Source organism: Macrotis lagotis, chromosome 8 (genome assembly GCF_037893015.1).
Source record: "Macrotis lagotis isolate mMagLag1 chromosome 8, bilby.v1.9.chrom.fasta, whole genome shotgun sequence".
Classification (NCBI taxonomy): domain Eukaryota; kingdom Metazoa; phylum Chordata; class Mammalia; order Peramelemorphia; family Peramelidae; genus Macrotis; species Macrotis lagotis.
In genome coordinates this window covers 116,892,760-116,913,924 of record NC_133665.1, presented here as the reverse complement: position 1 = coordinate 116,913,924, position 21,165 = coordinate 116,892,760, and the positions used below count along the sequence as shown (strand labels likewise).

The 21,165-nt window shown below is 34.2% G+C and overlaps 1 protein-coding gene across 1 annotated transcript in view; it reads right to left on the bottom strand.

Annotated features, from left to right (window-relative positions):
* The window catches only part of ABCA13 (ATP binding cassette subfamily A member 13), a 493,610-nt gene that overhangs the window by 308,473 nt on the left and 163,972 nt on the right, over window positions 1-21,165 (bottom strand). The window contains exons 25-30 of the mRNA XM_074199032.1: window positions 18,876-18,990; window positions 16,499-16,828; window positions 14,515-14,584; window positions 11,283-11,417; window positions 3,836-3,970; window positions 1,436-1,622 (exon numbers count right to left, since the gene is read on the bottom strand). Coding sequence (XP_074055133.1) covers window positions 1,436-1,622; window positions 3,836-3,970; window positions 11,283-11,417; window positions 14,515-14,584; window positions 16,499-16,828; window positions 18,876-18,990 — 972 coding nt within the window. The remainder of the gene's footprint in view (window positions 1-1,435; window positions 1,623-3,835; window positions 3,971-11,282; window positions 11,418-14,514; window positions 14,585-16,498; window positions 16,829-18,875; window positions 18,991-21,165) is intronic.

Here is a 21,165-nt window from a genome sequence, read left to right as displayed (position 1 = left end):
ACTGCGAAATAACTTCTGGGATTCAATTTCCTCATTTGTAAGATGAAGAGTTTTGACCTAATGACTTTTGAGATGCTTTCCATAACAAAATCAATCAAGTTTGAAAGGAAGAGAAAATTCAGAATCCTAATGAAATAATTTCTATGAAATAGATCACTAATTTTTGTTAATTATAAAGTATATTTGTAAAGACAAAGCACAGTAATAGCTTTCTGAATCCATACTTGCTCTTTATAGTCACTTTCCCAAAGAATCTCAATACCAACAAATACTTCCAATAGTTCCATTTTCTATCTGGAAATACTACCTTAGTACCTAAAAATTATCATGAACTTTATGTGATTTCTTTTGACTTCTTTTACAAATGATTTCCAATGGCCTGCTGAAGTTGTATAAATTTCTTCTAGTCTTTAGATATAAAACCAAACAAAAGTTATTTAAGGAAGATAGAGAGACCATTAAACACTCCAGTTTAATAGAGATTGATCTCCCATTTTAGTGAGACACACTAGAATATGAAGAGATGTGTTAAAATTTTAGCAAAATTACAAAATCCTGTATTTTCCCCCACTATGATTCACTTCAGAGATATTGTATCTGACTTCTAGTCATTGATGCATCAAGAACTATTTTCATCTTTGTTATATTTTTCTAACACCAAATCTTGCTTTTATGTTCAAATATTTGGTCTCAGATTAAGACAATCTTCCTACAGCATCATCTCCAGTTATCTTGATCTATATCTTGTCACTGGATTCAGATGACATCAGAGAAGAAAGTGAGGATGGTGACTTTATACAGCCCTCCCTCACTTAAATCCAATTCATTTGCAAGTCCTGGCTTCACCTTCCTGATTCCATGGTCCTCTTTGACAACAAAGGCCAAACCAATAACAAGAAGACAACTTTCATAAGAACCAAACAAAGCTTCAAGAAGAAAAAAAATCTCAGCAAAATACATGTCAATTTATTTTCTGGCTAAGCTTCATTTTCTTATTTGGGTTCAAGGAAAATTGAACTTAGTGGGAGGGAAAAATTACATGAGCCATTGAAGTTTGAAAGAACTAAATAAAACATGGTCAATTTCTTACAAGTTCGATTTGCAGGAAATGAGAATGGATTTGTTTTTCATGATGAAGAGAAAGATGTTTATTAGTTCTCAGGGTCCAAACTCTACCCTCTCTGCAACTCACCCCCACCTCCAAAACCTCAAGAATACAACAAACTATTCTCATAAGGGTCTAAAAACTAAATTGGGTATTTAAGGAAGAAGACAGATTAAACTTGGTCATTAAGTGGAGCACTATTGGGTGGATTATTGCTATTATATATTCCAAGAAAAAGCAAAAATTAGATCAAAACTTTTTTTGGTTTATAAATCAACTTTTAAAAGAATCAAATTACCTAACACTATACCATTTTTAAAGTATACATACATAATTGTGGTCTTTCCAGCACCATTGGGTCCCAGCAGAGCAGTGATTTGACCTTTATAGAATGTGAGGGTAAGTTCTTTCACTGCAGCCTTTTTGTCACCCTGGTACTCCTTGGTAACTGATACCAATGTCACTCCTGTGTGGACTCCATCCTCAATTGTTTTCTGCCTATTTGGTGGCAGAGATCCTGTGCAAATGAACAAAATGATGTCATGGCACAGCAAGAACTTGGAAAATTAACAGACATTTATTTCAAATGATTTTTCATCTTCATATGATATCTACATTGATAGATTAGGAAGACATATATAATCCATCTTCATATGATATCTTCGATGTTCAGGTCTTGAGTTTATTTGGAGGCATCTTTTAAAGAAATGTCCCAAAATAGGTGCACACTCACTATATATTCAGCAGACTGAATAGAGGAATAGAGGACAGGGCTTAGAGTTAATATGGTAGAAAGGAAAGGAGACTATGATTAGGAGATAAGGATATGGTTCAAGTCCTGACCATGCTACTTACTATTTGTGGGAATTTAGGTAAGCTCTTTAACTTCTCTTGACCTCAGTCTTTTTTACTCTATAAAAATAAGAGGGATTGACTAATTGATCTCCCTGGTTCTTTTATAGTCCAACTCTAGGAACCTATAAGACCTGGTTGAATATATCTCCTGTGACATTTATTAGTTACTTGCTCCAAGCTATATGTTTAACCTTTATGTATCTCTGTAAACTCCTTAGGACTTACCTACTAAGTAATCGAACATTTTCAACCTGCATTGATGGAATGAGATCCCCAAGGTAGGTAATGTCCTTTTATTTGCATACTAAAAATATGATTTAATAATGGTTAACCAAAAAGACCTTGCTTAATAATAAAAAGTTAAAATTTAATGTGCATTCATAAAATAGAATATTTAAAATTTTAAAATGTGGGTTCTCTCAAGACATAAATTTCTTTGAATACTCTCATTGTCTGATGGAGAGTTGGCATGGTGTAGTAGAGACTTGTCCTTGAAGTTAGCAAGATCTGGGTTCAATTTCTGCCCCTGATTCACAACAGCTGTTACCATGGGCAAGTCATCAAACTACTCAGTACTCAAGGTCAATGATGTCAATTATGATGCCCAGCAACAGTGAAGTTCAAAGCTGATTAAAATATAATTAGTAAATATTAAACAAAATAAATTAAAATATGAGAACATAGATAATGATAACATATGGTTCTCTAAGTCAGAAAAACTGTTTATATAAGCAGTTTGAGATTTGCAAAATATTTTTAGTCCTCACAACAATCCTGGGAAGGATTATTAGTATTATTACCCATTTTTTCGAGTCCAGTAAGAGCACTGCCCAGTAAGGGCAGAGTAGCTAGTCTGCCATCTAATTGCCCATAGTCATGCTTAACACATTTTGATATGGGGATCCTGACATACACTTTTGTGGAACCCATTTTTATTGTTCCTTTTGAGTCTGCCACCACTGCTCTAGGCAACATGATCATATATCGTATAGAAGGGTGCCAACAATTCACATAAAGGGAGCTTTCTCATAAGGGAATTCTCTAAACTAGTGAAATCTCAATTCCAGGATCTATCTTCTACCTCTATTTATGATTCTATATAATTAATCACTTTATTTATTCTATCTAAATCTAAATCTATTTAAAATCTATCTAAATCCTAAGTTCCATGGAAAGAACACTGAATTGTATGTCAGAAGAATTCTGTTCTTCTCTTGATTCTGTTACCAATTAACTGAGTGACAATGGACAAGTCACTTCCTATCCCTGGGGTTCAGCTTTCTCATAAGTAAAATGAAATGATCACATTAAGTCATCTTTAAGATACTTTCTGTCATTGTGATCTTTCTAGGATCATTGAATTTTTGGTTACACACAAATGGATTATAGGAATAAAGTCCAACATAAGGCAATACTTGACATTACTTATGATATTTTGATTTCTTGAACAAATCCTCTTGATCCATAATGAATTCTATTTGTTTTGTTTTGGGGTTTTTGGGGGGGGTTAGGGGAGGTATTTGTTTTTGCAAGACAATGAGATTAAGCGACTTTCACAAGGTCACACAGCTAGGTAATTATTAAGTGTTTGAGGCTGGATTTGAACTCAGGTCCTCCCAACTCCAGGACCGATGCTCTATCCACCTTGCTGACCCTACAATGAATTTTAAAAAGAAGACTACATACAATTAAGAACTAGAGGAGCAAAGTTGCTTCCCTGATGTCATAGAAATCCCAAAATTCCCCTCCTCAGTGCTCCAGAGGAAAGTAAAAGGTTCTTTCTATTCATAGAGTTTTTTTAAAAGTATTAAAATATTAAATTAAATTGAATTAAAATTAAATTAAAATATTAAAATCTATCATCTTTTTACATACCTTTATTCATGAAGTTCTCATTGAAGAACAATAGATTGGAGGTGATATGTTGTTTCCTCATCTTGAAGTGACACAAGTTCTGCCAGTATGACATAGTAAAGGGAAAATTCCATGGTTTCTTTAAACCGAAATTTCCTAAAGTAAAATTTATAATTATAAATAATGAAGCTATTTTCTTATTTTATGAGAAGATGCTGTAGAAATCAAAAAGCTAGTTTATATCTAGAAAGAAATACAAGGTTAAAATAATATTGATAGTTCTTACTTTATACATGGCCCGTATATAAAAATTATGAATGTTGTATTCTCATTGTAGATACATGCCTCTATTCCCTATGACAGCACCTTCCCTTGGCCCCCAACTCAAATTACATGGGAATATGAAAACCTCTCAAGGTCTCACCTTTTATCTAAATGTAGAAAGGGTCATAGAAAGTACACAGGTTACAAATTCCAGTTTATATCAATCCACCTTTGCATCCCTTTGTTATAACACCCTGGTGCAATCTTACTGCTACAAACATCTGTCCAACTTTCCCATTTTCTCCACAACTTCACTTTTAAAACTGAAGGCCATGACAAAAAATTTTAACCAATGCTGCTGCTAAAACATCCATGATTAAGGGAGAATGGTAAAAAAAACAATATATTTCTCGAGTCCGAAGTTAGGATTTTATCTACATTTTGTCATAGAAATAATGCTCTCAATCTTAGTATAATAAGAATATGAGGTTTTTGAAAGAAAGAAATATTTCATTCTTTGTATTTGAATTTCCAGAATCTAACCCTTGGAATATAGTTCTGAATAAATGCTTGTTGATTCATTTGAAGAGAAATAATACAATTAATTCAATCCTATACTTGGAAATTGAAAAGGGAACAAATGGGAAAAGCAGTAAATAAGGTGAGAAGACCTAAATTTTAATCTTTTCACTTATAAGTACCTCTAGAAGTTTGAGAGAGTCATCACCCTCTTAAAACCTCAGTTTCTTCCTCTTTTAAACACTTTTACAAATAGTTACTCATTTTTACCTCACAACAATCAGGGGAAGGTAAATGTTATTATCATCTACATTTTAGAGCCATGGAAATTGAAGCAACAGAAAATTAAAACACTTGCCTACTAAAGGCCTGAAGTAAGATTTGAACTCACATTTTCCTGTCTCTAGATCTAGCACTGCAGCTACTCTGCCTTCTAACTGCCTCTAGTCATGCTTAAAATATTTTGTAAATCTTGAAGCATCCCAGAAACACTAATGCAAGACTATTTTATTGTCCTTTCTAACCTTAACATTCTGTGACTCAAGTACTTATTTAAAATAAAAAATAATATTTGCACAGAGTTGCTTTGAGGTTTTTTGCAAATTTTAACACAGTATAACAATCTTTTTTAATCTTAGTACTCTTTTACACTCTTAAAAACTATTGAGAACCTCTCAAAACCTTTGTTTATGCAAATAAACAAAATAGATAATATCTATTAGTATTTACTATATTAGAAATTAAAATATCTTAGCAATATTATGAAACCAGTTTTGACTTTGTGGATCTTGGAAATTTCCAAGGGTTCCCAGGAAATACTTTGAAAATGGTTATTCTCTAGAAATGATTTATTATTATCTGTGATTTCCTTTATGTAGGTTTCTCCTACATTGATTGAGAGCACAATCTACTCCTTCCCCCATCCCCTTAAAGCATTGTCATCTCTGAGATTCGTGTTCATGTAATAGAGGGATTAAATAGATTTTTATGGTATGTCCCAGGAACTTAGTCCCAATCTATCACATTGGTTCAATGACAATTCACTTGTTCTGCATTCCAAACAATCAGCCTAAAATGAGTTTTTAGAAAATGACCTTTTTTATAAGATAGGGACCGTCTATAGGAGAATTTTGCAATCTGTCTTGAGATTTTGTCCCTTTATTTTCTCTTTTACAGAAAGTTAAGTTTAAGGTTATAATTTTTTTGTCATGGTCTTTAGTTTTTAAAAGTGAATTTTTAATTATATATCACAAGCATCCTAGTTCAATTTTTTTACTTTTGATTTAGTATACATAATGCATGCTCAAATTTGTCCCAGGCTCTAAAATGTTCTGATAGTTTGTTCTGTCATAAGAATCCTTAAGAATGAAGAAATAACTACTAAATATCAACTGAAAAGAATCAATTCATAGCAGTACTGTTTCCATATTAATAATCTCTGTAAAATCAATACTCATCATATACAGGTCTCAAAATGCATTTTATTCCATTAAATAGTTTTCATATCTATTTTGCACATATGAATGAAATAAAATATGATCATTCATGGTTCATTTTATTTTCCTATGCAATTCAATAAAATGAATTCACATTCTTGGAAAATTAAAAGTCTGAATTCCATAACTCATTAAATTAGGGAAAAGACATATTATAAGATTTAAGTACTGGGCAAAAGGTGTTTTAAAAAATCACGGCTTAAATACCAGTTTCAAGGAGATGAGGAAAATGTCAAGAAGCAAAGAAATAAAAGTTGTCAATTTTGGAAGATTAGGGAAGAGCATCAGTACTATAGTAGTTATTAAATTATTTGTAGGTTCATGCTAAAGCACCCTGTGTTTTGGTCCTGGCTCTGCCACTAAATATCCATATGACCTTATTAATTCACTTAAACATCCTGCTTTCTCTTTCCTTCAGTTGTCACAACCTGTCTCTCTTGGCATTCATAATCTTGATGGATCACTTTAGTCTGGATGCTTTAAAGTACAGCTTTTTAAACCTTCCTTTACATTATCATGCTGTCAACAAGGCAGAATGACCCAATCATTTGTTTGATGTTTTTTTGCTGACATACTGTTGGTTATGTTTATATCGATGTCGATCCATGGAACATCTTTTGCTTCGACTCTTGGATCTTTGCCTTTGCAAATAGTTTATCTGGAGCTAAGCAACATTCAGTTATAACCAACAAATCCAGTTTCTTTTTTATAGTATCATTCTTTTTTATTATTATGTTAACAAGAGATGACATTAGTTTCTTCCAAAAGAATTTCTGTTAAGTTTTTAGGCATGGTAATAGTATTAATAATGTAAGTTATTTGTGGCAGGAATTGTTTCATTTTGGTTTACATTTTTCTTTTTACCTAGCACAAAATCTAGAATATAACAATTAACTAAAGACTTTGGAATGAAATTATATATATTGTTGATATTCTATGATCAGTAATTATCCATTTTATATAATATTTTATTAAGAACATGCAGCTTTGCTCACAAATCTGAGAGGAATATAATATAAAACTCATTTTTTCAGTAATGCAAATGAGGAAACTGAGGTTAGTATATATATATATATATATATACATATATATATATATAAAATCAGAGCAAAAAAATTTTAAAAACAGAGAACAAAAACAAAAAAATAAATCTATTTATTCTTAACACTCCAAAATTGGTAGAATTCATAAAGGAAGGACTCCATAAAGCCATGACCATTTCATTCATTCATTACATGACCATTTCATTCAAGCCATACCAATTCATTCAATATTTATTAAACTAGGATCCTTTGATGACCCTTGCCTACATTCAAACTAACTATGCAGAGACCCATTGGCAACTACAATTCTAGCAATGTTTCCATGCCTATAAATAAAGGCACTGAATTAGATGATCCCAAGGGTAACTTTCCCTTCATTCTCCATGATTGCATGGCAGCCCATGTCTATATATAGTCCTCAAATAAGTCATGATTCAAAAATATATGCCTTTGCTGGGTTTTTACACTCATATGTCTATAGACACACTCATTAGCAACAGAACCGTGTTCAATGATAGACTCACATTTTTCTGAAAGGATTTTATAAAGTTTTTTTTTTAGATAAAATGATCATCTCCATAAGTATATGGATTTCCTTCTTTCCTTTCTTTTATCTTCTCTCTTAATTCTTTTACATAAGTCAGTGCTTACCCCAGTCTCAGCCCCTCTGCTCTAGATATGCTCATCCCAAGGACTATTCAGATTTTTATGAATTCACCATTTCACTAAGTTCTTCAAATTTCAAACCCCTGTCTAGCAAAGTCAACAATTCAGAGAGTCATGCTCTATTCCCTTCACTCCAGAGGGCATCTGTACTTTCCTAGTCTACAAATAATTCAAGTCCCCAGGTATAGGATCAGCATGTTAAAGGAACTCTACTTCCAACACATCTGCATTTTAATTACAATCAATTCCCCTAGACTCCGGCAAGATGAATAATGTTAACACTCTTTCTGAAAAAAAAAAACAATAACAAAAGACCAGTAAGCACAAGGGTCAAGGGAAGATATTAACTCAGTCAGCATTGAGGTAGGGAGAAGCAATCATGCCAGTTCAACTGAGGTGGCAGGAAGTAGCCTGTCATACTTATGGTGGAAGAACATTCTGGACCTGGGGTCAATAAATATGTCCAAACTGGGTAATTTTAATCATTGAATAATTGGGATTGTTCAACCAGAGTAAATCTCAGGTGAAGCAATAGAACTTGGGAAGGAGATGACCACATTGGCTTGAATTCCTGAAAAAGAAATGTCCCCAGGATAGGCATATCCCTGTCTCTACCATGATGCACTAATTGATCAAGAGGCAGATGATAGAGAGTATGCCTCTATTTCCCCTCCCTGGTTGTCTGGTGTCCTGGAATATATACTGTGCATGTGAAAGAGTTGTATTTTCCTGAAACACTTAGGCATATGATGACTATATCATTTAGATATAGTCCTGACTACATTTCTGATATACAGTTCTTCCTGATAAACAATATATGTATGTTTGATAATCTAGCCATGACAGTTTAAAAAGCCTCCCATAGAAGCCAGTCTTCCCTTCTGTCTGGAAGGTAGTCTTCAAGTGCATCAGCAACCACTGCTCTAAAATATTGTAAAAAAAAAAAAAATACTTTAGCAGTCATCATGACCTCATAGGTCCTTCTTTCAGAGATTCTGGGAATCTTGGATGCCAAGATGCATGGATTTTTTGCAATCCTCCCACCCTTTTCATATTACATCTGTTGCCATGTACCAAAACAATCCAGGGAGACAGGTTAACCCAGTAAATGACTGGGATTGGCCAGTGTACTTTATTCCTCTGTATAAAGGGAAACCTATGCCTATAGGACTTATAAGTGCCAAGCACCTAGGAAAGAAAGCATAGGAGAAAGACACAGGAATCTGATGCCTAACCTGATTAAATTCTTAAAAGTACAAAGGGTAGGGGCAGCTAGGTGGCACAGTGGATAAAGCACCGGCCCTGGAGTCAGGAGTACCTGGGTTCAAATCCGGTCTCAGACACTTAATAATGACCTAACTGTGTGGCCTTGGGCAAGCCACTTAACCCCATTTGCCTTGCAAAAAAAAAAACCCTAAAAAAAAGTACAAAGGGAAAAATATAATGTAGCAATTGGCCATAATTGTCAAGAGAATAGCCAAGAAAAAAATGTCACTTAGTGGGACATAGCCCAAAAAGACCTGAGTTCAAAGTCTACCTCTTCTCCTTAACTACCTATATGACCTTAGTCTAGTCACTTCTTCAGATTATGGGTTTCTCTTAGGTAAAATGAGAAGATGAATTGGATGATCTCAAACTTAAGTCTGGAGCTATGATGGGGAGAGACTTCCTGATATGAAAACACTAATAGGTGCTATATAGATAAGTAAAACAGCCAATGCAGGGGAGAGTAGTTGTTGAACAACAATCATTTGTAAAGACAATGACAATAATTCAGTATAATTCAATTCTGTGGGCACATACGTGTTTTTCTCTATGTCTCTCTCTATGTCTGTCTGTCTGTTTCTGTCTATCTGCCTGCCTATCTCTCTTCTATCTACGTTCCTTTCTCTGTCTCCGAATCTCTCTGACTCTCTGTCTCTGTCTCTCTCTCTTCTCTCTGTCACTCTCTCTCCTCTCTCTCCTCTCTCTCTCTCTCTCTCTCTCTCTCTCTCTCTCTCTCTCTCTCTCTAACTCTCTCTCTCTCTCTAACTCTCTAATTCTATCTCTGTCACATCATATCCCCTTTAACAGAGTTGGGAAGTGTCCAAGAAGGTTGCATACCATTAACTCTGTTGGCTGAAAAGTCGCAGACAGCAGGGTGAAAAGAGTCAGCTGCCTTACACAATATATCAATTGCTTATTCTATTTGTTCTACCCTGTACCACCACTGATGCCATATACAAGGGTAATATCCCCAGGACATGTAATAAGGAAAAATGAGAATCGTCATCTGCCTATAAATTTAATGAGTCGGACTGACTTTTGTTTTCTTAGACACCTGAGATTATTATAAAATAGGACTAAGTCAAACCATAATGAGCTGAGGGAAGTTCAGAGTGGTGTGAAATTTCCATGCTGTAGGTTTACATGGCATTCCAAAGGTCTTTTTAAACATTTTTATTTATTTAAGGCAATGGGGTTAAGTGACTTGCTCAAGGTCACATAGCTAGGCAATCATGAAGTATCTGAGGTCAGATTTGAACTCAGGTCTTCCTGAAACCAGACCCAGTACTCAATCCACTGTGCCATCTAATTGCCCCTCTTCCAAAAGTCTTAATGAAATTTTGGGAAAATCTATATATCTCTCTGTGAAAAACTGAAGATAAATAGTCAAAGGAGATTCTGTTTATATATCCCTTCCATGGTTATATGGTATGTGATTATAGTATTTTTTTCAATTGGCATAGAGAACAACTCATAATAATTGAATTTTGAAGCAAATTGATCACATAATGTTCTGATATATCTTCATTACTCAAAAGCATGTTTGATTTAGCAAATACCAATATATCATGGTTAGGTGATATAGCATTATTTGAACTGAATACTAGATACTAAAATACATTCTTAAAAAATACTAGCTTGGGACAGCTAGGTGGCGTAGTGGATAAAGCACCGGCCTTGGAGTCAGGAACACCTGGGTTCAAATCCGGTCTCAGACACTTAATAATTACCTAGCTGTGTGGCCTTGGGCGAGTCACTTAACCCCGCTTGCCTTGCAAAAAAAAAAATCTAAAAAAAAAAACTAGCTTGCTTCTGAAACTCTATTACTACTATGCATATGGTTACCAAAGTATTTATTTATACCAAAGTAGTTCTGCATAAACTCAGCCCTAGACACATTTTTTTTAGGTTTTTTGCAAGTCAATGGGGTTAAGTGGCTCGTCCAAGGCCACACAGCTAGGTAATTATTAAGTGTCTGAGGTCAAGTTTGAACTCAGGTACTCCTGACTCCAGGGCCGGTACTCTATCCACTGTGCCACCTAGCTGCCCCTCTAGTCACATTTTAAATCATCTTTAGAATATTTGATTATTTCTCTCTTTTTTAATTTTATTTTCTTTAATCTTTCTTCTAAATTAATAAAAGAGAATTGTTTTTTTTAATTTTACTATCTTGCTAATTTGTTTGTTTGTTTTTTTAGGTCTCAGAATTCTTACCTGGAATCAAATTACTGAAGTACCATCCACATATAAAATATGCCACAGAATCAAAGAGAATCATCCAGCACACCCATCCAAATGTCATGCCTCCTTCTTGTTCCAGAGATTGATACATATTATTCCACTGAATCCCTGGTAATAAAGAAAAAGGTCAAAGCCCCATCTGCACACCTTTTTCACTAGATGTCTTGGGATTGATAAGCAAGGGTATCAATACTGGCACTCTAAACAGAGCTAAACAAAAGGAATGTTAATAAAAAGTTCCTCAAGCTCAAAGTTAGACCAACATTAAACCTTTTGAATAATTTCCAACAAAGAATATGCAAAATGCTTAAAAAATTTTATAGGATGTTTGAGAAACAAAAATAAGCTCGATGTGACTGGAGTGGACATTATATACAGGGAAGTTGGAATGCCATTTAAAGGAGGGTTTTGAATGATAGAAAATAGTCTGAACTTTCCTCGAGTGATAGGGAGCCACTGAAGATCCCTGAGCATGAAATAACAAGATATAACCATAAAGAAAACTAGTTCCTAGAAGGGGTATGAAGAAAAAGATGTGATGATTGAGAGAGGAGAAAAAATAAAAATAGTTTGCAGGCTACAGCAAACGGACAGCAGATGTGTTAATAAGAACTTTGATTTGTATGCCAATGATAAAAGTAAAAAAGAGGGGAAATATTCAAGAGATATTTTGAAGTTAGAGCAAAGTTAGATAATATTAAGGTTTCTATTATTGGAGACTGGGTAAATGATAGCACTATAGTAAATTTAATGGAGTCAGAAGAACAAATTTTAGTCTGATAGATAACTAGATAATGCAGATTTTGAGGTTCTGTGAGTAATTCAGATGAATCTATCTTGCAGTCAGGTAAATGAGTGGAACAGAAATTCATAAGTGAGGAAAGGGCTAACAAAAATAATCGGGAGACAACTTGATGGTTTCAAAACATGGGTAATATGATATCCAAGGGAGGGCATCAAAGTGAATTAGCATAGAGGAAATAGCTACCTAAAGGAGTAAGGAAGAAAATAAAGTACTCTGAGAATGAGAGAAGAACCAGATAGTCATTTGTCTGAAATGATAGGGAAAAGATTAACTATGAGAGAGAGGTCAGTGTCCGATTCTGCAGGAGGATCTGATACGGGAAGAGGGACTTTTGATTTGACTATCATGAAATAACAGACAATAGTAGATTAATGTGGGGTTGGAGGTAAAGAATTTAGAAGGTATTGAGTGAATTATGAAGAACCAGAGGCACAGAGTATAGGCAACATTTTCCAGAACTTTGACAATGAAGAGAATGAGAGAATTAGCATGATTGATTGGCAGACAGACCATAAGGATCAAAGGAAGGCTTTTCTAGAAAATTACTGGAGGAAAATTGGAAGGTACTATTAAAGGTGGCAAATTGAGAGAGAAAGACAGAAAGAAAGGAAGAGAAAATTATTACTGGAGCAAGGTCCTAAAAATGGTGGAAGAGAATATGATCAAGGATCCAAGTAGAGAGATTAAAATACGGTTACCACTTCTGTGAACTGGCGGGGCGGGGGGAGTCATGAGTCATGATAAGGAAAAGTTTGAGAAACACAAAGAATGGTTTAGGAGCTAATTTTTGAACACTCATATTTTTCAGTGAAGCTATCTGCAATAATTGTAGGTTGTACATACAATAGGGAAATGAAGAGAAAGGAAACAGTTTTCAGCAATGAATGTGAGTAATGAAAGGGAGAGGAAGACAGTGTCTGGCACATAGTAGGCATTTCATAAATGCTTGTTTCTTGTATTCCTTCCCTCTTTGACCTTTAAGTCACAAAAAGAACCAAGAAGATTAGAAACTAGTTACCACATTTTTTGTCATTTTGGGGAATATTTTAAAATTTATTATTTTTAAAACTGTTCAGAAATTAATTCAATATATATCAGCAATTGAGGTTTATAAAGTTTTATGAATATAAACAGACTTGTTTAAATATATGATAAGTGTCTATAATTGTTTAAATATTTCAAAAATCTGGGATTTATTCAGTATAGGTACGACTAATATCAAGGCATTCACAAGCTGTATCTTACAACATCAATTGCTGTGGCCAAAATAATATATTACATTATGGTCAGCCATTCAGCCATGAGCCTGTCGTGTGTGCGTGCACGGCACATGCATGTGGGGGGGGTGTGGATGTTTGGGTGGGTGGGTGTGGGGGGGGCAGAGGTGAGGTTGATAGGTGAGTAGGGGTGGGTGTGTGAGGATAAAAATAAATAAATAAAAAGAAAATTATCAAAGAAATAAATGGTTAGATAGAAAAATGCTGAATACATAGGAGAAAATGTTAAGCTGCTTGTCTTTATTTTGGTATTTATACTACTTAAACCATTGGAACCTTAAAGAATAAAATATGACATATAAACTTAGAGGTCTTTTGCACCTTATGTTTTAACTTAGAGACTTGAATATCCTGGGGAAAGGAAGTAATAATTAGGTAGCTGCTTTAATTCCAAATTGCTATTTCTAGATCTCCCTCCCAACCCTCAGAGTTGGAGGTATGTAGGATCAACTTCACACAAACACACACACACACACACACACATTTCATTTATCTCACCCTAATTCACTACCAGTCAAGTTCAACCCCAAGCAATATATGATCCAAGCCCAGAGAAAGAGCAAGTAAAACAAAGGAAAAAGAAATGAAGAGGTGGGTAAATAAAAAAAGAAATGCTAGCTCACTCATGGTTCAAGCCCTCCTCACCCCAACCAGACCAGGGACAAGTGGCCACTTGCAGCATTTTTAATATAATCCTCTATGTGCTTTGATTTAGAAAAGTACATTCTTCTCATGGATCTTCTAAAACTCCCCAAGGAGTCTCTATTGGCAACTATAGTTAAATAATCTCAAAGTAAAAGAGGAAAAATTAAGGTGAGGAGAAAGAGGGGAGATGTTTGCAAAATGGGAGGGCAAGGGAGAGGGAAATATATGAGAAAAGATAATATAAAGCAAAATGTGAGGGTAAAGATTATATTTCCACTTTTACCAAAGGCAATGAAATAAGAAACAATAAATTACACAAAGGAAAAAAAGACATTTTTAAAACCCATCCATTATTAAACAAACAGTCTTTCTTCTTACCTAATCCTATGGAATATATTAAAACTCATAAATTTCCAAAAATTGCTATTTTAAGCCTTAAACATTAAAAGGCAATTGAGGGGGAAATCCATAATCTTACCTGCCTCTTGTCCTTCCAAGAATGTAATGAAAAATACACCTTGCCCAAAGGCAGTTGTAGATAGAAAACACTGTACCAATTGATAGAGAAAAGATGAGAAGAGTCACATTAGGGTTTTTCATTGAATAAAAGAGCAGGTCCAAGAATAAATTCAGCTTGAGAAACAGTGAACCATTCACATTCAAATGAACCAAACACTTGCTCTGGGCTACTATTTAAATTTCTGAACCTGAAAAATTTAACAGAATGCCAACCTATTTTTAAAAGAATGATAACAAGTTAGTTATTAATGTTAAAAGGAATTATTTCACTTTTCTGCAGTGCTTGGTGTCATAAATCCAATGTACTACATGTTGAAAGTATAAAATATAGAAGCAGAAAAGAGAATAAAGTGCCTCTTTTTTTTAAAATAAGTGAATGCCCTAGAGCTCACTAGAAGCAAAATAATGGAATGAATAGAGCACTATCCACTGGAAAAGGAATTCTATTGTATAAAAATATTATTTTATCCACTGGAAAGGGCAAATGTACCATACTACAATAGAAAAGACAAAATGCATTTCAAGCTGAAGAATACAATGTTATCAAAAGTAGATGGCTAATACAGTTTTTTAATTATAGAGGGAAGTAGACAAAAAAATTGCTGAATAAAACTTCAAACCTTTGCATCAATAGAGGAAGAGAAGTCACAATTTGAATTTTAAATAATAATAGGTATTGCCTATATAGCCTTTGCCTAATATTTTATTATTTTTCTATTTCTCCTCAATACCATCGATATACCTAGTTAATAACACTCTAATAATAATAAATAAAAATAGAAAGATATTGTCATTATTTTAAGAGCAACTGGAACAAATTTCAATGTGAAGTAGTGAATATGTTGGGAGGCATGATCTTAATTATTACCCTAAACCAATCATCCTAAACCAAATAAAGGCAGAAAAGACAGTGGATAAGTCCAAAAGAGTTACCTGAGTTACACGGAGTTTGAGATGTGAAGGCTATTAATTGTCAGATATGGGATTAGAACCATTTATTTCTTATTTCAAAACCAGCACTCTATCCATGAGTTTATGGTCCTCATTTAAGTACAACTTTTCATATCCTTGACTACTGTGCTTTCTTTCATATGGTTGCTAATCTAATATAGATTAATTTTCTTTCCCTCTTTTCTTATTTCTTTCCTTTATCCCTCCCTTCTTTCTCTCTTTTTGTTTTTTTCTTTCCTTTTTCATAGTGAAATGATTTTAGGAATAGATTAGAAGTTATATGAATATCTGAAGGGAAATACTTTTTTCAACAGGTACATTTTAAATGACTGATTTTGATATTGCTAAAGGAATGATCACTGCCATTAACATAATACGATTCACAGGACCTTCAATAGAATGCTTAGGTCTGCACTTATCAAGAGACTTAGAAATGTCTCTTTTTGTTTCATACAGGGAAAAAAAAAGCTTATATGCTACGGTTTAGTCTTCTCTTTTGAAGGCTGCTGAGTTCCCAGGGTGTCTTCCTGCAATATCCTCTATTACATTAATAATGGCAACATTCAACAGGCTGTCATCCAGCAAAATCATTGTAATCTGACAGAGCTGTGGCTGCCGGGTGTGGGTCTATGAACAGAATAATGAAAAGGAAATCTTTAAAAGGTTTTATTGCTGTCATTGATTTTTTGGCACCACCTATAAATCCATCTGAGTAGGAAACTCCCAGTATAGAAACTTCTTCCATCCCTTCAGATCAGCAACTCATTCCGGAGCCTGAGACATTAAGGGACTTTACCTCTAGTTAAGCAGTTAATATGAGGAGACAGAGGCAAGCCTCAAGTCTAGATCTTTTTAACTCCAAGTCAGTTCACTACTCTATCTTATTATCTCTCCCAAAATAACCCTAAAAATAACAAAACCAACTGGTCAATTTTGTTGTTCTGTTTTTATTGACAGAAGGAAAGAGTAGGGAACACAGAGCCATGACTTACCAGAACTGTCTGAATAGCAAAACTCAGTTGGTTGTGTAGGACCAAGAGAACTATGTAAGGCAAAAATGTGATCATATACACCAAACTGGTACACAAGGCTGCGGTATTGGCACTGCTGAAAAATGCACTGAGTAGGAAACTTAGCATGATGACCGAAACGCCAAAGTCCAGGAGGAAGAGGAAAATGATGAAGGCATTGCTATGTGTAAAGATGCCACTTGTTTTCAGGATGATGGCCAGAGCACAGCTGCTTATAATAATCATGATGATATTCTCCAGAAACCAGGCAAGGAAATTAACAGTGGGGTGAACACCCATCATCCTCATATACTGTCAAGAGAAAAATCCTAAATTACCATTAACAATGCAAAAAAAATGAGAAAAAATAGGATAGTTCTTGAACAGAAAGAGAACAACATGAGAATGAGTCCTGGCAGCTTTTAGCCCCACTTCTGCTTCTAAGTAACTTCTAAGTGGGCTACTTTAGGAAAATCATTTTAACTTCTATGGCCTTCAATATCCTCACTTTTTAAATAAAGGCTCCAACTTAAATAAAGATACTGAGCAAGATTATCTCTGCTATTTCTTCAGGTATAAAGACTTTTTTTTAAATGAGATAAATTGAGAAAAAAATCAGAATTTGGTGGAAAGACAAAGCAATCATTAGATTTATTTCAATGAATTCTATTCATTATTGTTGTTATTGACTTGGAAGATTAGAAGGGTAGAAGAGAAAGGTGAAAGGTCAAACAGTATTTAACAAACACAGACTCCCTCTTAGACCTTCAGAAACTGTGTCTTCCAATCTTGAAGTAAAAATGCATCAATCCCATTGTGTCATTAGGAAAAAATATGAAAAGAATGAAATCAATGTATTAAAATTAAAATTCCTCCAAATATAATTTACTTTGTTTTCTCTGAGTTTTCATCTATTATACATGAAATGAAAAGAGAGTAAACTAATAAACATTTTCAACTATGTGATTTATACAAAGCACTGTGCTACATTCAGTGGGAGATATTGAAAAGTATAAGACATAACATGGTTCATGATATAATTTGAGAGAAGAATCCTAAATTATTTTTTAAAAATTTCAACACATACACAAGAGTTAATACCAAACTTCAAGTGTCTATAGTTGTATGGAAAGCAAATAAATTGAGAGGCAAAATGGTAAAAAGGAAATAAGTCAGAAGAATTTTGACTTCAAATCATGCATCCAATACATGCTACTGACATTACCATGGGCAAGCCATTTTTCTCTGTGAGACTCAGTTTCCTCATCTATAAGATGAGAAAATATTCCCATGGCACTAGCTCGTAGAACTGTTGTAAAATTCAAATGAAGTTTTTTATGTACCACACATTGTATGTGTTTTGAGACCTGGTCAAGCTGACAAATAACTTTTCCCCCCCAATTGTAGAATGAATTAATGATGTCTTCCTTCTGCCTCAATGAAACCATAATGATGGATGATTAGGTTGCAATGTGACTCTTTTCTAGGAATGTATTTCAGGACATGAACATTTTTTTTCTTAAAACTAGCTTTAACATTATTTCAATTCATGAAATGAGGCAGACCAAATATGGAAAACCAAATAGCCTTTCTTCTTACCAATGCTAAAAGTTAGGTATCTGACAGATTCTTTTCTTTCCAATTCGCTATTCCTTTGAGATGCTCTTGAGAATTTGGAGAGGAGCAACATTCTCAAGTAAAGACAGCTAGATTTTTATTCTATTGTCTTCGTCCTTCATTAGTACTCCATCTCAAGAGAAAGAAGCATTTTTGTGTCCGCATGGGTTGAGGCTCCAACTTAAAGCAGTTTTTGTGAAAATCTGACTTGTCAGGAAGATTCTAAATCAGAAACCCAGGGACTGGAATGAATGCAAAATAGGTACATTTGATTCCACAACATCCATTTTGGCTCTGATTTTAGATTTACAAAGTTTTTTCCTCCCAATATTCTTAAGAGGAGGGAAGTGCAAGTATTATTATTCCCATTTGACAGATGCTCAAAGAAATTGTAACATGTTCAGGTGGACTCAACCAGTGTTAGAATTAAACCTCAAACCAAGGTTCACTTTTTTTGATGCTATATTACATAAGTTCTCCTAGAGCTCAAATGCCACAGATTTAGAATTGTAAGAGATCTTAGAGATGATCAACTTCAATACCTTCATTTTAGAGAAGAGGAAATTGAGGCAAAGAATGGGTTAAAGAAAACTTCCCGTGATCTTGCAGGTGGAAAAAAAATCAGTGCTGGGACTCAAATTCAGATTTTTTCAACCCTAAAGCCCATGCTCTCTTGCAGTATTAATTTTTTGTTTTCCTTTTCGTCCTAACTAATTCTGAATTCATGATTGAATAATGATACCTCTTCAAGACGAATCTCTCTTTCATAAACCAGCTTTCGGACCATACTGGCTACAGATACCATCCATGTCAACATCATTATCAATGGAAAGAAGAAGCCAACATTGTTCAAGAATCTGTAAACAAAAGAAATATCCATAAGTTTTAATGGTCAGAATTAAATGAAAATAGTCCTTTAATATTGGGGTACTTTTTCATGTTCATGACCTTTTTAAACATTGATAACCAGATTTCAGCAGAAATGGTTTCCATTGTATTTTGTTTTTTGACATTTAAAAATATTATGAGACTGGTTCTAAGGTCTTCCCCAGACTGCTAAATCAAATAAAATCAAAAAACATTAAGCACTTACTATGAGGACTTCCATGTACTGAAAATATAAAGAAAAGCAAAAGGGGACTTACAGGTCACATGGTCAATAAAGTGGAAGAACTAACATTTTCTCTAATCCTGGGGATCTCTCAAACTTTTCCAAAATTGAAATTATACATCATCTATAAAGCAATTTCAAATTTCTCAATGATCTAAGATATTAAGAACACAAAGATTAAAAACTCTACGAATTGACACCCAGTTCATGCTTACTCCCTTGTTCAACAATGTTGTATAAACCAACATAACACGCATGCCTGCAACATAATGGAATCCCAAACACTGACCCCAGTTTTTTCCCAGAATCACAAACATTTAAACTACAAACATCACAAATTTTCCCAAGCTTCAACAGGGACAAGATGATAGCACTGTGCATTGCTGAGGTACAGAATTGGAAAAGAAAAGAAACAAGATAAAACATAGTGGGAGGTTGAGTAGGTTTGGGTGGTTCTTTGATATACCTGAAGGAAAGAGCCCAGGCTCCACCAGGGTCAGTTCTGTCCCTCTAAATATTATTTGGGCTAATACCTAGACTGATGAACCATAATAGGTCCAGTCTGAGAAGATATTGAGATACCAATTATCACCAATTATCACCAATGGCAAAAGTTAGGTATCTGATAGATTATTTTTCTTTCCAATTCTCTAATTCTTTTGAGATGCTTTTGAGAATTTGGTGAGGAATAAGATTCTCAAGTAAAGACAGCTAGATTTTTATTCTTGAGAATCTGTACTGAGAGAAACTACATCAGTTAGAGGAGTGAGAAAAATGAGGGAAAAAGGGGAAAGGAGGAGTCAGAATACAAAACAAAAGAACAAATTTCCATAGATATCATGAAGAAGATCTTTCAAAGACCGTGAGCACAAAGAAAATAAACAAATAAGGAAGACATAAATAATAGAAAGAAATATGACTTCCAGACCTAGTAAAGCAATTCAGGTTTCTATCAACAAATATTATAAAAAAAAGATTTAACATAAGATGAGGCAAAAAACCCTATGGATATTGAAGCATGGAATTACTACTCAATGCTCCTGAGTGTTTTAAAAGCAATATAAAAGCAGAATTTATGCTCTACACAGCAGAAATTATTGACAGAATGGAAAAACTTGAATTTATGGAGGTAAGTCTAACCAAAGAAACAAGAGAAAGTACCTGATTAGAAAAATAAATACAAAGAAGTGAAGGATAATTTGAAAAAGAAGCAAAAATAGCAACATTGATGGAAATTATGTTCTTCATAGCTATGTTGATCTCATTGATAAGACTCATAGAAACAAAGGCTTCTAGGTCTCCCAGAAAAACATGACAAGTCAAGAAACTTCAATACAATAATGAAAGAATTTCTGAACACAGAAAACAATGAATCAAAAAAAGTCTTAGATCAATTCTGGAAAGGCAAAAGAAACCCCATAACACAAAAGATTAAGAACCCCCACTTTAGTGTCTAAGAAATGCTTTATTTTAAATGTTGTAAAATTCTTTATTTCTTAGGGGAAAAAATCTTTCTCTTTTGTAGTTCTGTCCTACTCTTAAAGGAAAGGAGAAAGGGTCTGGACTTGTGATTATAATTTAGAGTTGAAAGGGACTTAAAAAGTCACCCAAACCCATCAAATCCAAAAGAAGGTCACTTGGGGCAACCAGCCCTGGAGTCAGGAGGACCTGAGTTCAAATGTGACCACAGACACTTAATAATTACCTAACTTTGTGACTGTGGGCAAGTCACTTAACCCCATTGCCTTGCAAAAAAAAAATCAAAAACAATAAAAGAGGGTAACTATCTTGCCCAAGATCAAACAGCTAGTAAGTGCTGGAGAGAAAAGTTGAACCCAAGTCTTCCTGAATCAAATGTTCTATCTCTTTAGCTAATTTTATTGTTATAGGGAATTCTTAGGTAAGGAAACTATTTCAACCA